Source organism: Leishmania donovani, chromosome 32 (assembly GCF_000227135.1).
Source record: "Leishmania donovani BPK282A1 complete genome, chromosome 32".
NCBI lineage: Eukaryota > Euglenozoa > Kinetoplastea > Trypanosomatida > Trypanosomatidae > Leishmania > Leishmania donovani.
The window spans coordinates 365680-383250 of record NC_018259.1 but is presented as its reverse complement, the minus strand read 5'-3'; the positions used below and the strand labels follow the sequence as shown (position 1 = coordinate 383250).

The following is a 17571-nucleotide window of genomic DNA, read 5'->3' as shown; positions in this document are numbered from 1 at the left end:
CCACCGCTTACCACCCAGCGCGAGAGCTGCAAGCAAGCCGGCCGCAGCCTCTTGACGCTGTATCGATGAGTGTATTATGATCATTAAGCATCGCGGTCCCTCAAACCTTGGCGCCCGCCTGCAGTGCGCCGTCTGTCCACAGGGAGCACGGCAGCTTCGCACAGCGGGACTGTCGTTGCATGGAACGAGTTAGTGGGGAAAAAGCGGAAATGACGTCTATGTTCAGCGAGGGCGACGAAGAAAAATCTCTCCAGTGGTCGTGCTCGAAAGGGCCCGCTACGACCGGGAAGAACCGCTACAGCAGCGAAACAAGGAAGTCCAAGAGAAAGCGAAAATGCAAACAACCGAAAACAAAGAGAAGTCTCGAAGACACGCAGTGGAGAGAAGGGATCGCAGCGGCACGCAGGAAAGGAATACACGAGGCAGCGGCGCGCGGAGAAGAGACAGAAAGGCAAAGACAGAAAGAAGCAATGGAAGGGTCTCTCCGTGTGCTTGTGCGTGTGTGTGTGTGTGTGTGGGTGAATCCGTTACGGAAAGGCTGCAGATATGCGGTAGTGAACCCCCACGACGCCGAGGAGGCAAGGGTCATGGATACGTGACGAGAAAGAGGCACGAGGTGCTCCCGTGTACGTGGGGTGATGAGGACAGCTGGGATCAACGGGGCACCATTCGAAGGCTACGTAGACACCTGACGAAATCTCTCTGTATGAGTGACTCGTTAGACGAGACGGCGAGGAGGTGGCGCTGGGACATTAGGCAGGGCAGAAGAAGACACCGGTGCACCTGTAGAACGGAATGTTTGCAGATGTGCGCATACGCCTCTCTCAAAACAAGCATGTGCGGAACAAACACACACACACACACACACGCCCGCCGCATCGAACTCGATACCAGTGCAGATGCGCCATGTTGTGAAGGAGTTATGACAAGGTGTTCAATTGATAGCGCGGTTCGCAAGGCCCGCGTCCGTGCGTTGCGACTTTGTGTCCGCGGACATGCGCCGCCCCGTCATGTCCTGTCCGCATTGAGGCCGGTTGGACTTGATCGCGCAGTTCGCGCATACGGCAATGTGGCCCGACACACACCAGTAGGCGACATCGTTTGGCAAGATGACGCACTGGCACTTGGCGCACGTGCCCTGTTCCGGGTACTGAGAAAGCAGCAGCATCTGCCCACAGCTGCAGTGCTCAGACTGGAGAGCTGGCTGCAGCGTCACGGTGGTCGGCTTTGGAGGGGGTGCGCTCGCCTCCTTGCTCGACGGAGACGTCGGGAACATGTTGAGCTGATAGTTTGGGAACTCGCCGCACGAACGCGAGGCGGCGAGCATCATCTGGTTCGCGACCTCGATGTTGGCGATCCCGCTGTTGCTTAACTGCATCGTATAGACGGAGTTCGAACACGGAGTGACACCACCGGGCGCGAAGAATGTGCCCATCGGCGCGCCAGGCTGAAACCTGCTGCTGCCGAAGAGCTGCGGCAGGCCGTTCACATTGGCCGCCTGGAGGTAGTTGGAGCCGCCAAAAGGAGACGTCGCCTGAAGCGCCGACACATCAAGATGGCCGCCGGCGGCGGCAGTAGGAGAAGCGCTGACCCCCTGCTGCTGGAGGAACACTGGGTGGGAAAGCATGCTCACACCGGGTACGCCGTGCTGCATCGGGCTTAGCATCCTAGTTTGAATCGCAGTATACCCGGTGTTTGGGCTCGTGGCCACATTGGACTTGTGGTTCGAGTGCCGCGACTTCGACTGCGGAGTCAGTTTCTCGAGCACCAGTGCAGCCTTCGGCACTCCACGCAGCTGCTCGCGAGGCATCTGTTGAATGAACAAGGGCAGCTGGGCGGCCTGGTTGTGCTCGACAATCCACACGCAGTTGATATCGCACAACACGCGCTTGGTGAACTCCAAAATCGCCGCGAGGGCGCTCGCGTTGATCATGATGAACGCGCATGTGCGGTCGCGGTTATGGCACTTGACGTCGCGCACTTGTACTATCTTACCCCGCTCATGTCCGATCGCCTTCAAGAGAGCCTCTATGTCGTCTTCGGCATAGCTACTGGGCAGCTGACCCACGAAGATACCAGTGGATTCCTCGTTCTCAATGTGCGGCGGCACCGACTTTTTGTTCAAGAAGTCGCGGAATGGCAGTGAGCGCGCGCAGAGCGGCGGATTGGCGATGCTCGCGTACACGTTCAAGGACGAGAAACTCTGCGATGTATTCTGCGGCGACGATGCCGGGCTCGACGAGGGCGCTGCCCCCATCAAGTAAACGTTGCCGGTGGTGTGATCCACGCCAAGTTCGCGCGAGAAGGATATCGGCGAGTTCGACGCGGCCGGTGCCATGAATCCTGCGATGGGGTGCTGATTGGAGTCAACCGGGAAGCTGGTTAGCGCCGTGACGTCCAGCTTCGGCACGCCGTTGACTTGCCCGCCTGCGGTCGGTGACGTCGCGTTCTGCTGCTGTTGCTGCTGCTGACGCTGGAGTACGACTGCGGGTGTCGGCAGCCCGGCCGACAGCACCACATCCTCATCATCGTCCTCAATGTCCAAAAAGAGGCCAGGGTCGTTGAGCGCATTGGTGCGAAGCTCATCATCGGAAGGCTCGTCCATGGCACTCATGGGGATAATCAGACCAGGTTCAAGAGAGGACGTTGTTTACGTCGTTGGGATTCAGGTGTGTGCTGTCTCCCGCGCCTTCTTTCTCTTGATATAACACGCACGTCAGATGTGCTGACGCGTAGGAGTTGTGTAATGGTGGCCACGAAGAGCTGAGTGGTGACGGTGCTCAACAGGAAAGAGGAGGGAGGGAAGGAGGGGGGGGGGCAGAAAGAGAAGCGTGTGCGTAACAGGCGCGCTTGAAACGAAGGGCGCAGAGACTCACAAAAGCCGTAAACGACCACGGACCTTTAGAAGCAGAACAACACAAAAAAGAAAAGGCGCCAAGCAAGATTCACGCAGCGGCAGAGTTTCTACGTGAGGAGCCACCACCACCCCAAGTGCTGTGAGTAAATCTCTCTGAGAAAAACCAGGAAGCAGAGTGAAAACAAGAAAGAAAAAGCTCAGACGCTCAGTCACGTTCAAGCTTGTGTGTGTGTGTGTGTGTGTGTGTGTGTGTGTGTCAATAGAGGTGAAAGGGGAAGAGGGCGATGGATAAGCGCGAGGGCGGCACCTTTGTATGTGCAAGGCAGCGCTTCTGCTCACACTGCACAGCTATTTTTGTTCTTGCCTGTTTTGTTCCAAGAAGAGGAAAGGAGGGGGTTGAGCAATTTCGATTCAACGCAAGCGCAAAGACAGTTCCTGTGCGTCAGAGGGCTAAGAGCTTGCTGTAAGCAACGAGAACAGGAAGAATGACAAGAAGCGTGTGTAGCAGGGCGCAAGACGTGAAAATGACAAAAAAAAAACGGGAACACACCGATGTGCGGATAGCGACGAAAAGACAGAAGACACAATACAGCGACAAAACAAGAGGAAGAGTCCCAATAAAAAAGAAACACAGAGAATGGGGTGTATCTTTGAGGTGAGAAGAAATACACTTCTTGAGGGAGTGGGTGCGAGAGAGACGGAGATGGAGAAGGCGGAGGTACACAAGCAAAACTAATTCACACACGCGCACGCAGAACAACGGCAAGGACAAACTTTAGCAGTGAGGAAGGAACAGAAAGACAACACTGACGATACGCAGACACACAGAGAAATGGTGTCAACACGAGAGCAAACGAAGCCTAATGCGAAGACTACATGCAACAAACAAACATAAAAGGGAAAAGGGAAAAAGGGGGTGGGGCAAGAAAGAAACAACACTGACACACGCGGAGGAGAGGAAGGCACAAACTCGAGCTTGGAAAAATGAGAATGATAAAAAATCCGCACAGCCTTGCAAACAAACAAAAAGAAAACAGCACCAAACTGGCAGAAACGTGGACGAGAGAGGGTATATATATATAGATGTGTGTGTGTTTGTGGGAGGTGGGTGGGTGGGTGGGTGGGTGGGTACGTATGCCTTATAGATATCCTTTCTAGTGACTAACTACGCGTGCGCGCAGCAAACAAAAAACAAAAATCGAAGAGAACGAGACACAAAAAAATGCAAAAGACAAACTACAACGCGACACCAACTAGCGAACGACAGGCAGAGAAACACGTGCAACGGGACAAATAGAGGCGAGGTATAGGGAGGGGCGGGGCTGAAGTAGAAAAAAGTGTCTATGTGCAAGAAGCGTTGGATACTTTCTTTAAAGCGTCTGTGAAACTGCTCGAGCCGGCCGCGGGAAAGTCGCCTCTCTCTTTTTCTCTAAAACCCTACGCACACGCGCGCGAGGGAAAAAAAATTCAATAGTGAAGACACACACACACGAAAAGCAAGTCCTCTCTGTTTTTTTTCTCTCCAGTTGAGCAGCAGCCCTCTGCGTATATTTTTGTGTTTGGTGGTTTGTTCCGTCAGAAATCAATCAATAGGAAAAGAAGAGCTCTCGTGAACCCTCTTTGTGGGTGGCGACTCCTTCCTCACCAGAATTGACAGCGACGCCCGTCGCTGACTTGTATAATATATATATATATCGTTCTTCACGTTTTGTCTTTTTGCTGTTGTTTCGGTAGTCGTACCTCCTGTATGTGTGTGTGTGTGTCCCGTCTTTCGTCCGTTTCTTGATGTAATCCTCGCGCGCGCTCTCTCTTTCTCGTTCCCTCTCCCCTTTTTCGTTTTGTTTCCTCTTGTCGTTATCCTTTCCAAAAAGATGCGAGAGGAGAAACCCGTGAAAGCGGAAAGACCGGAAAGCACAGAGCGTGTAAAGGGCGAGTACGAGAGACACACCCACGCACAGACAGGCACACACACACGAAAAATAAAGCGCAGACAAAAAAGGGGACCGAGAATAAAAAAAAAGACGTGAGATGTGTAGGAGATATGGAGAGACACAACGGACACCAGAGCAAGCAACCAAGAGCAGAGGAAGACAGGAGGGGGGAAAGAGACGTGGACGCGCACACAAAGAGTAAAGACGGCAGGTGCAAATATAATGCGAATGCTTTTCTTGTCGAAAGACCGCAAGAACCACCGAAGCAGGGCACCACAAAAAACAAAGAACACAAATATATGCCACGTGTTGCAGGTAACCAGTGCCAGCGAGGGATACAGCAATGCAGACACAACCCGCAGAAACGTGAGCACAGGGGGTGTAGGAGGCAAAAACAAAAAGAGGGAAGCCAGCGATAATCACACGAGCGCCCGCCGCTGTCTGTATCCCTTCTTTTGAAACAGCCTCAATGACTGGAGAGGGGGGGGGCGTACGCGATAGGTCTCTGTATTCTCAATATTGTATCTTTTTTTTTCGTCGTCCCTTTGTACTCACAACAAGAGCTTCGACTCACCGATACCGCCACGTCAGGAAGCGCTTGCGCAGCTGTTCGTCGGCGCTCTTCTAGGATTCGGTTATCCCCTTCCGCTGGAGCTGTGCCGACAAGTTCACGCTCGTGGCTGGCTCGTTATTTTTCTCACCTTGCCGATGCTACGCAAGGGCTTACCCCGCTCTGTGATGAATCACCTTTGAAATAAAACACACACACACCAGTTGTGCGGGGTGACTCAATCAGGAGCAAGAAGGATGCGCGCCGCCTGGTAGAGGGAGGTAAGGAGAAGGCGGGGTGCAGCCGTGAGGCACACAAGTCGAGGAGGACAAGAGTGGTGGTGATTATGAAACGTCGAGGGGGACCGAGAGCCTTCACACAGGGTGAAAGGCACGATGAAGTCGACGATAGAAAAAGAAAGAGCACACAGAAAGGGGGGGGGGGAGAAAACGAGGGAGGGGACGAGAAACAAAATCAGGAGAGACGCAAATCGAACAGCATGTGAAACGGGCAAGCCTGAAAGATAAAAGAACGAAAAATGAAATCAATACAAAGAAGTACAGACGCTAAACAACAAGCATACACCCCAAGACACGTACGCGCAACAACAACGCGCGCGGTAAGGAATAAAGAATGAAAGAGACAACCACGTTTACGGCAATTACAGGAAGCGCAAACGAATCTGACATGAAGCGACACGCATACACACACGCACGCAGGAGGGAGGGAGGAGAGGAGAGGAGAGCAGAAGGGGCGGAGAGAGGGGGGACGAAAGAAACGAGCGAAGAAAATGTGAAAATGCAAGAAAAAACAAAATCAACAAAAATAAAACCACGCGTACAAAGACACACGCACAGGCACACGCAGAGAGAGGAGGAGGGAGGGTGAACAAGAGCAAACTAGCACAAAAAAAAAGAAAACAACGGTTCAAGCACAAGAGTAAACAACCTATGTCGCTTCCTTTCTGTTCTACGTTCAGAGTCGTTGATGTGAGCAGAACAAACAGCTCTGGATGCACTTCCACAATGAAAGAAAAAGCGAGAGACAGACACACACGCACAGAAAGAGCGACAAGGAGGGACACGCTAACGCACGCGCGTAAGAGAACGTCGCGGAGGGGGCGAATAAGAAGAGAAAAAAGTGTCGAACAAGAAAAAGCACAGAGGGAGAAGGACGGTGGCGGGTTGAGGAGGGAAGAGCGTGACCGAAGGAGTGCGCGCACACACACCAAAGCACGAGACACGTGGAAAGAGAGAATGAGTGGGAGGGGGGGGGGGCGCAAGCGGGCGAGAGAAGGAAAAGGAATGCTAACAGGACAATATGAAAGCGGGCAGAAGAACAAGGTACGAGATGCACTCGGAAGTAGAGAGAGTGACAGAGATAGAAATGGGTCAAGAGTGGAAGAAGGGTGACGGAAGTGGGGTCAGCACTCGCGCACACACGTCTTTTCCTGATACAACAAGAGACTAGAGAAAGAAAAAAAAGGAGAAATATGGAAGTAATGGTTTGTGAAGTGCAAAGTCTGTAGATCCACGCACACAAATGTAGGCGTATGTGCACGTATAATGTGCGAGAGTGTGACGGATGAGCGACGGAGTTTCGTCGTGCGTGCGTGCGTGTGTGTGTGTGTGTGTGTGACGGCACACGCAAGTAGTCGAAGAAAGAGAAGATGGAGTGAATATTTCCGAAAGAGAAAGTACGGGGTGAGGAGAGGAGACACTTGCAGGGAGTGCGAGGGACGGTGGTGCTGGTGAAGGAAAGCACGACGTTCAACAAGAGGAGGGGAAGTAGACGACCATCTCTGTGTGCGTGCGCAACCAGCGCGCCTGCGCAGCACCACACGTCCGCGCGCGTGTGCTTGTCCGCTTCCTCGCTTTCTCGCTTACCGAGCTGTCACCGTTTTCTCGGTGAGGGCCAAGGATGCAAAAGGCGTGCCGTTGGGGCGGTGATGCACAGATCGTTTGGTCGCGACAAAGGCCGGATGTATGCCGGCGGTGGGGATCGCACATCCCCTGGGCATGAGCCACAGCCGGCACGGAGCCGCCACTTCCTGCTGCATGCGTGCTTCAGTTAAACCGTTTGGTTTACCTTTCGGAAAGGTGTCGCCAGGGACACTGCTCGAGAGCGGAACGGGTTTCTCCCGCAACCCCTCTCTCCCCCTCTCGTTACTCCGCCACACACGCGCAGATCCGCTTCCATTCAAAAGCCTCCGCGTACATTTCAGCGTAGGAGAGGGAGGCAGAGGGGGAAGGCAGAGGCAACGCCCTAGTACATCGGCGGGCCACGGGAGAGGCGCTGCAAGGCAGACTGACAGCCTCTCAGACGCCGCGTGCGCCCACGAAGAGGGAGCATGAAAGACGGAGACACAAAAGGAGGCGCTTATCACGCAACGCCGACCACAGAAAACAAAAAGATGCTCTTGTACATGAATGAAGACCGTAAAGTCGATGAACGAAGCGCCCTTCTGGGAAAGACCCACATGGACACGCTGCAGGGGGGGGGGGCAAAAGAGAGAGGGGAGGAGGAGGTGAAGGAGAAAGGGACAAGCGCAACACTGAGTTCACCCCTAATCGCGTCTACCGATGAGCACAACGGAGGGATGGTCGGTGCCCGGCAAGAACCCCGCAAGCAAACCAATAGACCTACGTAAACACAAGCGACTTTGTAGGCCTGAGTGACACCCCCAGGTCTTCCTCCTTGAGACCCAGCAGGGAGTGGTACACAACGGGAACAGCTATGCTACTCATGTCGCCGCTCGCCGCCTTCTGCTCCACCATCGCCTCATAGTACGCGTGGAAGCTACTTCGGAGCTGCGCCTGGCTCTCACTCTTCGCAACGCGTGCCTGGCCGAGAGCGAGGTCCCAGCTCTCCGACGCCTCGGCCAGGGGTCGACGCATGCGCAGAAGGATCGTCTCGCGCTCGGCGGCTGTGAGCGGGCAAGACAGGGTGCATGCGGCGGCAGCAGCTGCGGTAGAGAGGCCGCTTGGCGTCACCTCCGCAAAGGATCGCGGAGAGCTGCCGCTCGTCATCACCGGCCCGCTACCGTGCGGACGAGCTGGTGCAGACAAGGCCGCAGACGGTGAGCCTGAGCTCTTCAGTCGCTTTCCGCGGTTGGTCGCCGCAGCCCCAGCGGCACCAAGGCCCCCAGCGCCATCCTTACCTTGACTGGCAACGCTCGGAGACTCCTCCCAGCTTCGCAGTGGCAGGAGCTCGATGCAGTACTGCGGCTGCTGCAGCGGGGCCGCGTAGCGAAACTGCGTGGCGGGTCCATCCTGCATCAGCACGGGTGGCGAGTACGGCGCATGAGGGTCGTCCGAGAGACTCGCACACGTGCCTACGCTCGCCTGGGAGAGCTCCCTGCGATAGGAGCGTGCGCCTTGAATGCCGCCGGTTGCTACGGAGTGAGCAGCCCCGGTCCCGCTACTGTTGCCGCTGGCGTCGTGCCTCGCTCGATGTGCGAAGGAGGCGATGGTGGGCGTTTCGGCAGCGTCCGTGTTGTACTCTGAGTCGAAGGAGGGGACGAAGAGGTGCTGCGGGTTGCGCAGGTATTCGACGCGGCTCTGCCGGGCTGCCTCGGATCGCAAAGCATCCTCCACGGTGGCAGCCGCGGCGGCCGCATCGCGCTGACCCCGCTGCGCCCCCGATTTGCCGCCCGACGAGGTGGCAGCCCCCATGGGGCTAACGCTGCACGCGGCTGCCGTCGAGTCCCCACCAGCGGAGCCGGGCTCATTCCACTCCTGCAGCCACGACACCGTCTCCCTCATGTGCTTGCGTAGCTCCACGAGCGCGTCTGGCGCCGGCGTGTCTGCCTTCACCTCTGCGCGCGAGGTGGAGAAGCTCAGGTGAACGCTCATGCGTACGATTGTGTCAGGGTCTACATTGTCCAGGCTGTGTCGAATGTCGCCCTCCTGCGCCATTTCTGGCTGCGTGCACGATGAGTGCCGACGAGGCGAGTCCTTCGGAAGGTTCTCCAGCCCCGCAGACAGGTGATGACTCTGTCGCCGTGTCATGCCACTACGCTTCCGCGCTATCGCTGTCGAGCGCGGTGTGGCCTTCTCAGCAGCCTCCGTGGCAAACTGTCGGCGCTGAGCGGAGGCCTCCCTCTTACGCTGCACAAAGGCGACAGGGTCTCGCTGGTACTCGGCCAGGTCGCGCCCGCTCGAAACGGAGGCCTGTTCTTCTGCAGCCTCGCGGTATTGCAGAAACGCGTCCTCTTGGCTCCGCCGACAGCGCTCGTTCCACGCCGCAGCGTCCGCCTCGGCGACGGCGGCCTCAATAGCGTAGGCCGTCATCCCTCCCCCTGTCGAACTCGACGTGGCAGGCCCTTTGCCGCCCTTCGCCAAGCTCGTGTCGGCCGCAGCACTGAGAAGAACGTCGGCGACAAAGAGGCGGTGCTGCGTGGGGGGCGACTCGTATACGACAAACATGCTCCCGCGCGAAGGCGCTGCCCCGGCACCGCGGCCAGCATCTATCGCGAGCGGCTCCGGCACGCTGGCAGGCAGGATGTTGTTGTTAGGTCCCCGCAGCGCTCTCGGTGTAGTGGATGTCGACGTCGACGCTGCTGGCGCAGGCAGGCGCACGATGCGCACGGTGTACGGCATGGGAACGGGGGCGCGCAGGTCCGCGACGATGGAGACATGGGTAGTCTCCACAATCGTGCACGTGCGGCGGAACAGGATCGGCGATCCACCACGAGGGAGGTCAGCCACGATCGCCACGTTATGCAAGTTGTGGGCAACGGCGTCGAAGGTTTGCAGCTCCGCATTGGAGCGAAGTACCAGCTTCCACCGCCCCGCAGGAAAGAGCGGCGGTGGCGCCGTGGAGGCAGCGGGAGAAAATGAGTTACCCAACGACGACGACTCTGGCGGCTGGAGCCCCTCCTCCTCTGCGAGCGAGTCCATCGGCGTGATCGTTGGCAGCAACGAGCCCGTACCGCCAGCCACGTCAGCGGCCTTGTTATGCCGTTGCGCATTTTGCGCCATAAGGGACGGCACAACGGTGTATGCCATGATCAGATACCCCTTCTCGTTCGGCTTCAGATGCAGCTTCACCAGTCGTCCAGCAGTCCCGACGCAGAAGTCCTCTGGGCGGTCTAGGTTCACCAGTACGAGCGAGGTGAACCGCAAGATGGGCACCGAGGCATCCCTGGCCGGGACGGTTGATACGACGCCATTCTTCGCATCCGCCGTCAGCGTTCCATCACCGCGCTTCTTTCCGTCCGCGGCAGTGGAGCCTGGCCCCGGAGGCGCGTTGCCAGACTTTCCAGCCCCCGCAGCGGTGCCCCCACCGTGCGGTGCGCCCCGCCCGCTCGCCGCCGCGTTGCTGTGGTTGCCGCCGCCCCTCCCACCCGACGCTGCTGCAGATGCCCGGCTAGCGGCGGTGTAAATCTGCCGGTGCGCCCCCACATCCTCGGTGGAGTCCAGCGTCGACAGTTGCAGCGTCACACACGTCGGGGCAGCGAGGGTGAAGACGCGCTTCAGCCACACATTCTCCGTGTCGCACGACTGCACTGCCGGGTATACGCCGGCGTCTGTCACGCATGCAAATCCGTCGCGGCTGGCGTCGTGCGACAGGTCCAACTGCACGTCCATCTCAGCGTCAGAGAGAAAGGAAATTTTATCAGCGACCTGCACGTGGTGTAGATCAACGCGGATCAGATGCACACCGGGGCGGAAGTACAGCACCGTCGAGCACAGAACGCCGTTCGCGTAGGTGAGGGATCCGATGTGGTTCAGCGGCTCCGCACGATCCCACTGAACGTGGTGAAAGTGCACGCGCCGCTGCAGTTGTGCCCCCGCGGGCTCGAGTGACTCCCCACAGCTAGCCACCTTGTCCGGCAACCCCACCGACAGCCAAGAGTGAGACAATGGCGCCGTCGCCGGCGGCACCTTTTCGGCGAGGGTGCCGCGACCGACGGCCTCCGTCAGCGCCGGGCACGACACGATGACAACCGCCTCCGACGCCTTCTCGGCCGTCAGCTTCCACCACATACTCGACGGCGGCGATGGAGTAGGGGGCTGTGCGGTGGCACCGGATGCCGCGGCGGCCGTCGTCGCTGTCTCCCCGCGGCGCGCGGGCGGTGACTTCTTGCGCGACGCCGCTGATGACGAGGAATCACTGGCCCCGTTGTCTCCGGTCGCAGAGACATGGCCTTGGTGACGCAGGAGAGACTCTCCGCTGACGGAGACGGCGTTGGCATACCGCCCGGCCAGCTTGCGCCAGACAATGATCGTGTCCATGCGTAACATGAATTCCTCCAGCGTCAGCCAGCAGGAAGTCACAGAAGCCGCTCTGTCGCTGTCCATGACGACCATGTCCGTGATGGGAGTCGGGCCCCCTTGTGCACCGACGGCGTCGGCCGGTGCTACACCGTCGGGAGCACGTGGCGGTTTCACTGAGCTGGCTGCATGCGCACCGCGTTTTGTAGTGCGACTGCTCCAGTCATGCAGTGCGCTCACGTCGTCTGCGTCCTTATCCTCCTCGAAAACTCCCTCGGAGAGGCACGCGCGGGGAGTGGTGTGCAGCAACAGCGCCACTGTGTTGCGAAAGGGCCTCATCGCGTGGATCGTATATAGCTGCGGTCCGAAGCCGTAGCCGCCGCGGGCGGTATGTGCAGCTTCCGACTTCAGCGCCTCAGCGGGCGGTGCGTGCAAGCCGCAGACGTAAAAGGGCTGCTCAGGCAGGGGCTCATCAATGACCGGCTCGCAATACTCCGTAGCCCTCAGCGGCTTCAGTGCGTCCTCCTCTTCGTTGTCACCGCCAGAGACTCCACTTGAACGGCTGCTCTGCTGCCGCCTCACCGAAGATTTACCAGCGCCGATTGACGGGGTGCGCTTCTGCGGCGCAGTGACCACCGACACGCGCTGGCCACGCGCACTGTTCTTCCTGTCTTTCCCCGTAACGTCGCCCGTGCCGTCGGCCCCGCCATCCCCCGCTGCGCTTGCGATCGACTCTTTCGCAAACGGCTCCGCCAGGCTCTCCAGCTGCGTCAGCTGACGCTGGTAGAGGAGAAGCAGCGCGGTCGCAGAGACGGTGTTGTGTCTCGGGGAAAGGTACTGCGGCACCCAGTTGCCCAACAGCGTCGCCACAATCAGCTCCGGTGAAGAGGTCAAGGCCTGCACTCCGCTGACGGCGCCGAGCGCCTTCAGCACGGCCTTCGCGATTAGGCATGGCCAGAGCTCCTTCCGGCTTGTAGTGCTGAGCAGCGGACGGCCAAGCACGTCTACTGGCAGGCAGTCATCCACAAGCACCTTGCGGTAGGCGCCGTCGACGAACAGCTTCACGGCGTATTTGCCAAACGGGTTGTACACTGGGTGGCACGTGCCGGGGGCATGCGGGTATACAAGTTCCCACAGGTACCACCCCTCCGGCACGTACCGCTGCGCCTGCTCCACCGCCAGCAGAGCGCTGTTAAAGGCACTCATCAGGAACGGCGGCGCGTTTGTTAGGGCAGCCAGCTGTTCGGCTTGCTTGAGCTTGTGGCGCAGACTGGTGCTGTAGCGCGACTCGCACGCCTGCGCCGGCGTCTCGGCGCAGCCAGCAATCAGTGCGCCATCGTAAGGCTGCATTAGCGGGGGCAGCGCTCGATATCGCCTCACCGACTCTGTAGGCGTGCAGTTCGACCAAAGCCCTCTCTCCTCATGCGAGAACGTGTCCAGTACGCTGATGGTCTCGGGGTACAGCAGATGAAACGCCTGCGGCTCAGGAGTCGCCACGTCGCTCTGCCGCGCGAGACCGGCGCTCTTGCGGTGTCCGGTGCTGTTGTTGGCGTTGCAAGCGGCTGCAGACAACAGCTCCTGGCACCGTGCCTCCTCTGCTTTGGCATCGACCGGCACCAAAGTCTCCGCCGTTGCGTACGGGTTAACGAACGGTGTAACGTTGCGGTGCACCACCGGACGGAAAGGGGAGAACACCTCCGCCGGTCGAAGCCAGGTCACCTCGTTGGACGAGGACCCGTCGCACACCTCCCCGGCCTCCGGGTCCGACTGTAGCGGCGGGCAGAGCAATGCGATAAAATCCTCGACGCTGTGACGCGTTGCCTCGTCCTCAAAGTGCGCCTCTGCCGCGCACGTTAGCGCGTTCCTGCCACCAGTGATATTCTTGGATTTGCTCAAGGCTTGCTTTGCTTCCTTGCCCCCGTCGTCGCCCCCGCCGCTCGCTACGGGCACAGCCAGCGGGCCGCCCCAGTTTTCCTGGGCCACCTGAGCATCATCCCAGAGGGGCAAGCTGCAGAAGCGGCTGTTCACAAAGGATGAGCACGATACAGGGCAGGCGGCGCGGGAAGGCACCGAGAACTCCTTTGAGGGCATCCAAGCGTAGATATCAGGGAGAAGGTAGAATGGATAACTGGGCGCAGAGGGTGGCAAGGGCGCGAGGGTAGTGATGGATTCTAGTGCGCAGCGGAGCGCTAAGGAAGGCAAAGCACAAACGTACTTTTCAATGCTCTGAACGAATGCCTGTGCGTCTGTTCCTCCGTGCTCACCTCTCTGCAAGCCGCCGTCCGTCGGGTATCAGTGAGAGAGAGGTTGAGCGTGTGGCGGGATGTGGCGGGCACACCAAGGGCAACTTAACGCGTGAAAGGAAAGCAACGGGGCAATCGTAAGGAGCGGCGTCGAGGGACAAAGTACATCAGTGAAGCACACGGCGAAACGCAGAGGGCGCATTGGCAGTGCGCGTGAATCAGGCCATGTAAAACTCGGGATCCAGCTATGAGTCAAAAAAGCCGGAACGACTTGACTGAAAAGGGGCATTATGCGCGCAGGAACGCGTTCGAAGCAGATCCCCGCCGTGGCGCTGAGGAATGAGCACAGCGCACGAGAGACGGGGGTGCCACAGGAAGGTTTAAAAAAAAATCATTTCGCTCCTTATTTCTCGCCCCCTACCTCCCGCGTCACCTGCACACGACCGCCACAAAGCCACACCAACATGTGTCTCGGTCCACTCGGCTGCCAATTGTTATCAAGCAACACACGCGGAGAGGGTGGCTCGCGGTTTTGCGGTAGTTGCCCCAGCGCTTCCTTCTGTTTCCTCTTGCTGTTCGTGCCCTTGATGTCAACCCTAGCAGCGCCGAGAGGCAAGGACCGCCTGGCCGCACCTGCGCCGAAACGTCGAGGGAGACAAGAGAGACAGGGAAGCACACAGTTACACCACCACATGCACACACATCTCACATACGGGCAAGCATACACATAAAACGTACCAGAGAAAGAAAGAGCATCTGCTGCACACCTCACACAAGAGCACCGGAAGAAGAGACAGAAAAGACGAAGCAGTCGAAACACACTCGCACGTCTCGAGTGCTTTGCTGCTTCCGCGGTCTGTCTGTGACGTCAGCACACAATCATGATAAGTCGCCGATGACGCTGGCCAGCTCGCCACGGTGCTTGATTAGCAGATTGAGCAGGTCAGCGTCGGATTTGCCCTCACCCACTCCCATCGCGCGGAGCTGCATCAGCTCCTCCGCATACTTCTTTGCCGGATCGCTTGAGGCGGCTGCGCCAGCGCTAGCGGACGCGGCAGGGGCAGGGGTGCTGAAGTCGTCGAAGTCGTCCTCGTCCTCAAGATCGTCCTCGGAGAGCATATAGTCAAAGGTGTCACCCGGTGCCTTGGTCACCTCCACTTTCTCTTCCATGCACGGCGGCTCAAAGTCCTCCGGGAGCTCCGTGAGAGACTTTTCTGCCAGGCTCCGGCACTTTGCGTCGAACTCAGCACGCCTGTTGCGGTACTGCACCAGGGCATCCACGTTCGCCGGAGCGCCGGCGTCGGACGGATCGGGGTCGCTCCAAAGGGAGACGATGGAGAGCAGGACGGAGCGGATGGTCTGCACGGGTGTCCAGCGCATCATCGCCGTTTCCTCCGAATTCATCTCGTCCACGCCTGGGGGATGCAGAATGGAAATGCACACTCGCCCATCCGCGTACACGTTCGGGTGCCAAAAGGACGAGATGACCCGGAAGGTGGGCGGCTCCATCGGAAACTCCTTCGGAAACGTCAGCGACGCTTTGTACTGGCCGCCGGCGTACGGGGTTCCCTCCGGGCCGGTAAACCACACAATCCAGGTGAAGAAGCTGTTGTCCTTCAGCTCCACACGAAAGCCCGCCGGCGGGTCTTTCGTGAGGTTGCGGAACTCCTTCTGAATGTGCGGAAGAGCCGACATCGCTCTTTGTGTGTGTGTGTGAGTGTGTGTGTGTGTGTGTGTGTGTGAGTGTGTGTGATGCTGCTGCCGCTGCTGCTTAGGAGGACGCCCTTGAATTCTGCTTCCGTTGAGGAGTGACAACACTCCTATGTGTATGCGGAGTGGGGAAAGCAGGGGGTCTTGACTGCCCTGCTTGGTGCGCAGAGAAGCGTGGCGTGATAAACAATACAGAACAAACAGATGAGTGAGATGGAGGGCTCCGCGCACGCCTCTCTCTGTTTGCGTATACTCAACGCCAAGGCTGCGCACCAAATGCGTAAACAGCAATCACCTACGCTAGCGGAACAAGAACTCGACACGTGTAAAGGTAAGCAACAGGAATACCAGCGCGAGCACAACACACAAGTAGACGAGCACTGGGGATGAAAACACACACACACGAAAAAAGGGTGAGAGAGCAGGTTTGTACACACACGCGCGCAGTGGGAAAAAGTGGAAGAGGGGTGGTGAAAACAACAACACAGACACGCTGTTATCGGGGGAGAAGCGGCCCTTCTTTGTGAGTGTGTCTGAGGAGGGGGCGGGGCGAGGCAAAAGGGCTTTCCCTTGCACCGATCAACGGTGTCGGGGGAACACAATAATATAATAGTAGTAATAATAATAACAGAAAGAGAAAGAAGAAAAAAAAACAAAGGGCCTGTCACAAAAAAGGACAACCACCGACCGCAAGACGAAATAAACACACAAAAGAGGGGGCAACGAAAAACAGCAACGACAGAGGCGGTCCACACTTGACGGAAAACGTAATGGACAGAAGGTGCCGCTACCAAGATGTATAGATAAACCACAGCAGCAGTAAAGCCAGCGCAGCCTCAAAAACAACAAGGACGCATCCACCGAGAGAGAAATCGAGGTGTGAATTTCACGGAGGGAAGTGGGTGGGTGGGTGGGGGTCAGCGTACAGGAACAGGACGTGAAAAAAAAAAACGAAAAGAAGAGGGAGGAAAGAGCTAATGAGGAAGAAGGACAGGAGAGGTGAATGAACGACACAGGCAGACGCGAGCAGTTGTTATCAGCTTACTACACCTGCATAAGTATGCTCACTGGTTTACTTTCCCGATCGTATTCTTTTTATGTCCTCCTCCGCCGTTTGTGCTTCGTTTGCTTCTGTATCGCTGTAGCACAAAAGTTCTGCGCAGATGCCCGAATTGGCGGTAGCAGGAAGGGGACTATGTATATATATATATATCGGTGTGCGTGTGCCTTCGAGTCAATGATTCAAGGACGATGCGTGCCGACCCCAAGCGCCGTGCTACGTTTGATGCTTTTTAGTATGGTTCCTCTTTTTTCTCTCACTAGCCTCTCTCTCTGCGCGTCAATGAAGCTGCAAGGTCGTCGCACTGAGCAAGGGAATCGGAAGAAGGGCGAAGGGGGAAGCTGATATCTTTCGTGCACGCCCCCCCCCAACAAAAAAAAATCGGCCGTCGTGTGTGCGTCAGCAACAAGGGCAAAAAGTGATGCGAGCAGAAGGAAGAAAAGAGGAGAAAGAGGCGGGAGAGGGATAGTAAAAGAAAGAGGTTGCAGCGCATCTATGGCGTTTTCTTCTTTTGCAGCAAGACCATTCTCTACCATACAGCATAGCTTGAATACCACTCTGTCCACCCCGGCCTGCAACAGGACCATCACGTGTGGCGAAGCAGCCGTCAGCACGCGTTGCAGCCCTCCGCCAACCCAGTCACCTCAGCACGGCCCCTGCCTCAAAGTCTGCCCACCTCCCCGCTGAGAAGCTCACCGCGTGGTGCGCGCACACACACACCGCTCGCGGTGGCTCAGGCGCCCCACACCAGTGCGCAGTGTGAGGGGCCGGGTGTGAGGTACGCTCGAGTCACGCTAGCGCTTTGCCCATCATGCAGGTGGTGCAAACATGTTCAACGTCGCAGGTCACTCCGACACAACGCCATCCAGGACCTGACCGCCAACATCCGTAGCGGTGAATCACTCTGCTCTCCTCTCCCCCCTCCCCTACGTCGTGGGCGCTTGACCCTATCACGGTCAGAGGTGGTCGTGCACCGGCAGGGAGAGGAGGGGGGGGGGGGGC

The 17571-nt window shown here is 57.8% G+C and overlaps 3 protein-coding genes across 3 annotated transcripts; all 3 read right to left on the bottom strand.

The window, feature by feature from the left end:
- Positions 1-934: 934 nt before the first annotated feature.
- LDBPK_321030 (hypothetical protein, conserved) lies at positions 935-2614 on the bottom strand (the record flags this gene model as incomplete). Its single annotated transcript, XM_003863471.1, has 1 exon — positions 935-2614. One exon carries the CDS (start codon positions 2612-2614, stop codon positions 935-937), a length of 1680 nt encoding a protein of 559 aa, XP_003863519.1.
- Positions 2615-7980: 5366 nt separating this feature from the next.
- LDBPK_321020 (calpain-like cysteine peptidase, putative) lies at positions 7981-13647 on the bottom strand (the record flags this gene model as incomplete). The annotated part of the gene is made up of 1 exon (XM_003863470.1): positions 7981-13647. One exon carries the CDS (start codon positions 13645-13647, stop codon positions 7981-7983), a length of 5667 nt encoding a protein of 1888 aa, XP_003863518.1.
- Positions 13648-14678: 1031 nt separating this feature from the next.
- On the bottom strand, positions 14679-15494 carry LDBPK_321010 (ubiquitin-conjugating enzyme protein, putative; the record flags this gene model as incomplete). The annotated part of the gene is made up of 1 exon (XM_003863469.1): positions 14679-15494. One exon carries the CDS (start codon positions 15492-15494, stop codon positions 14679-14681), a length of 816 nt encoding a protein of 271 aa, XP_003863517.1.
- Between the last annotated feature and the right edge of the window lie 2077 nt (positions 15495-17571).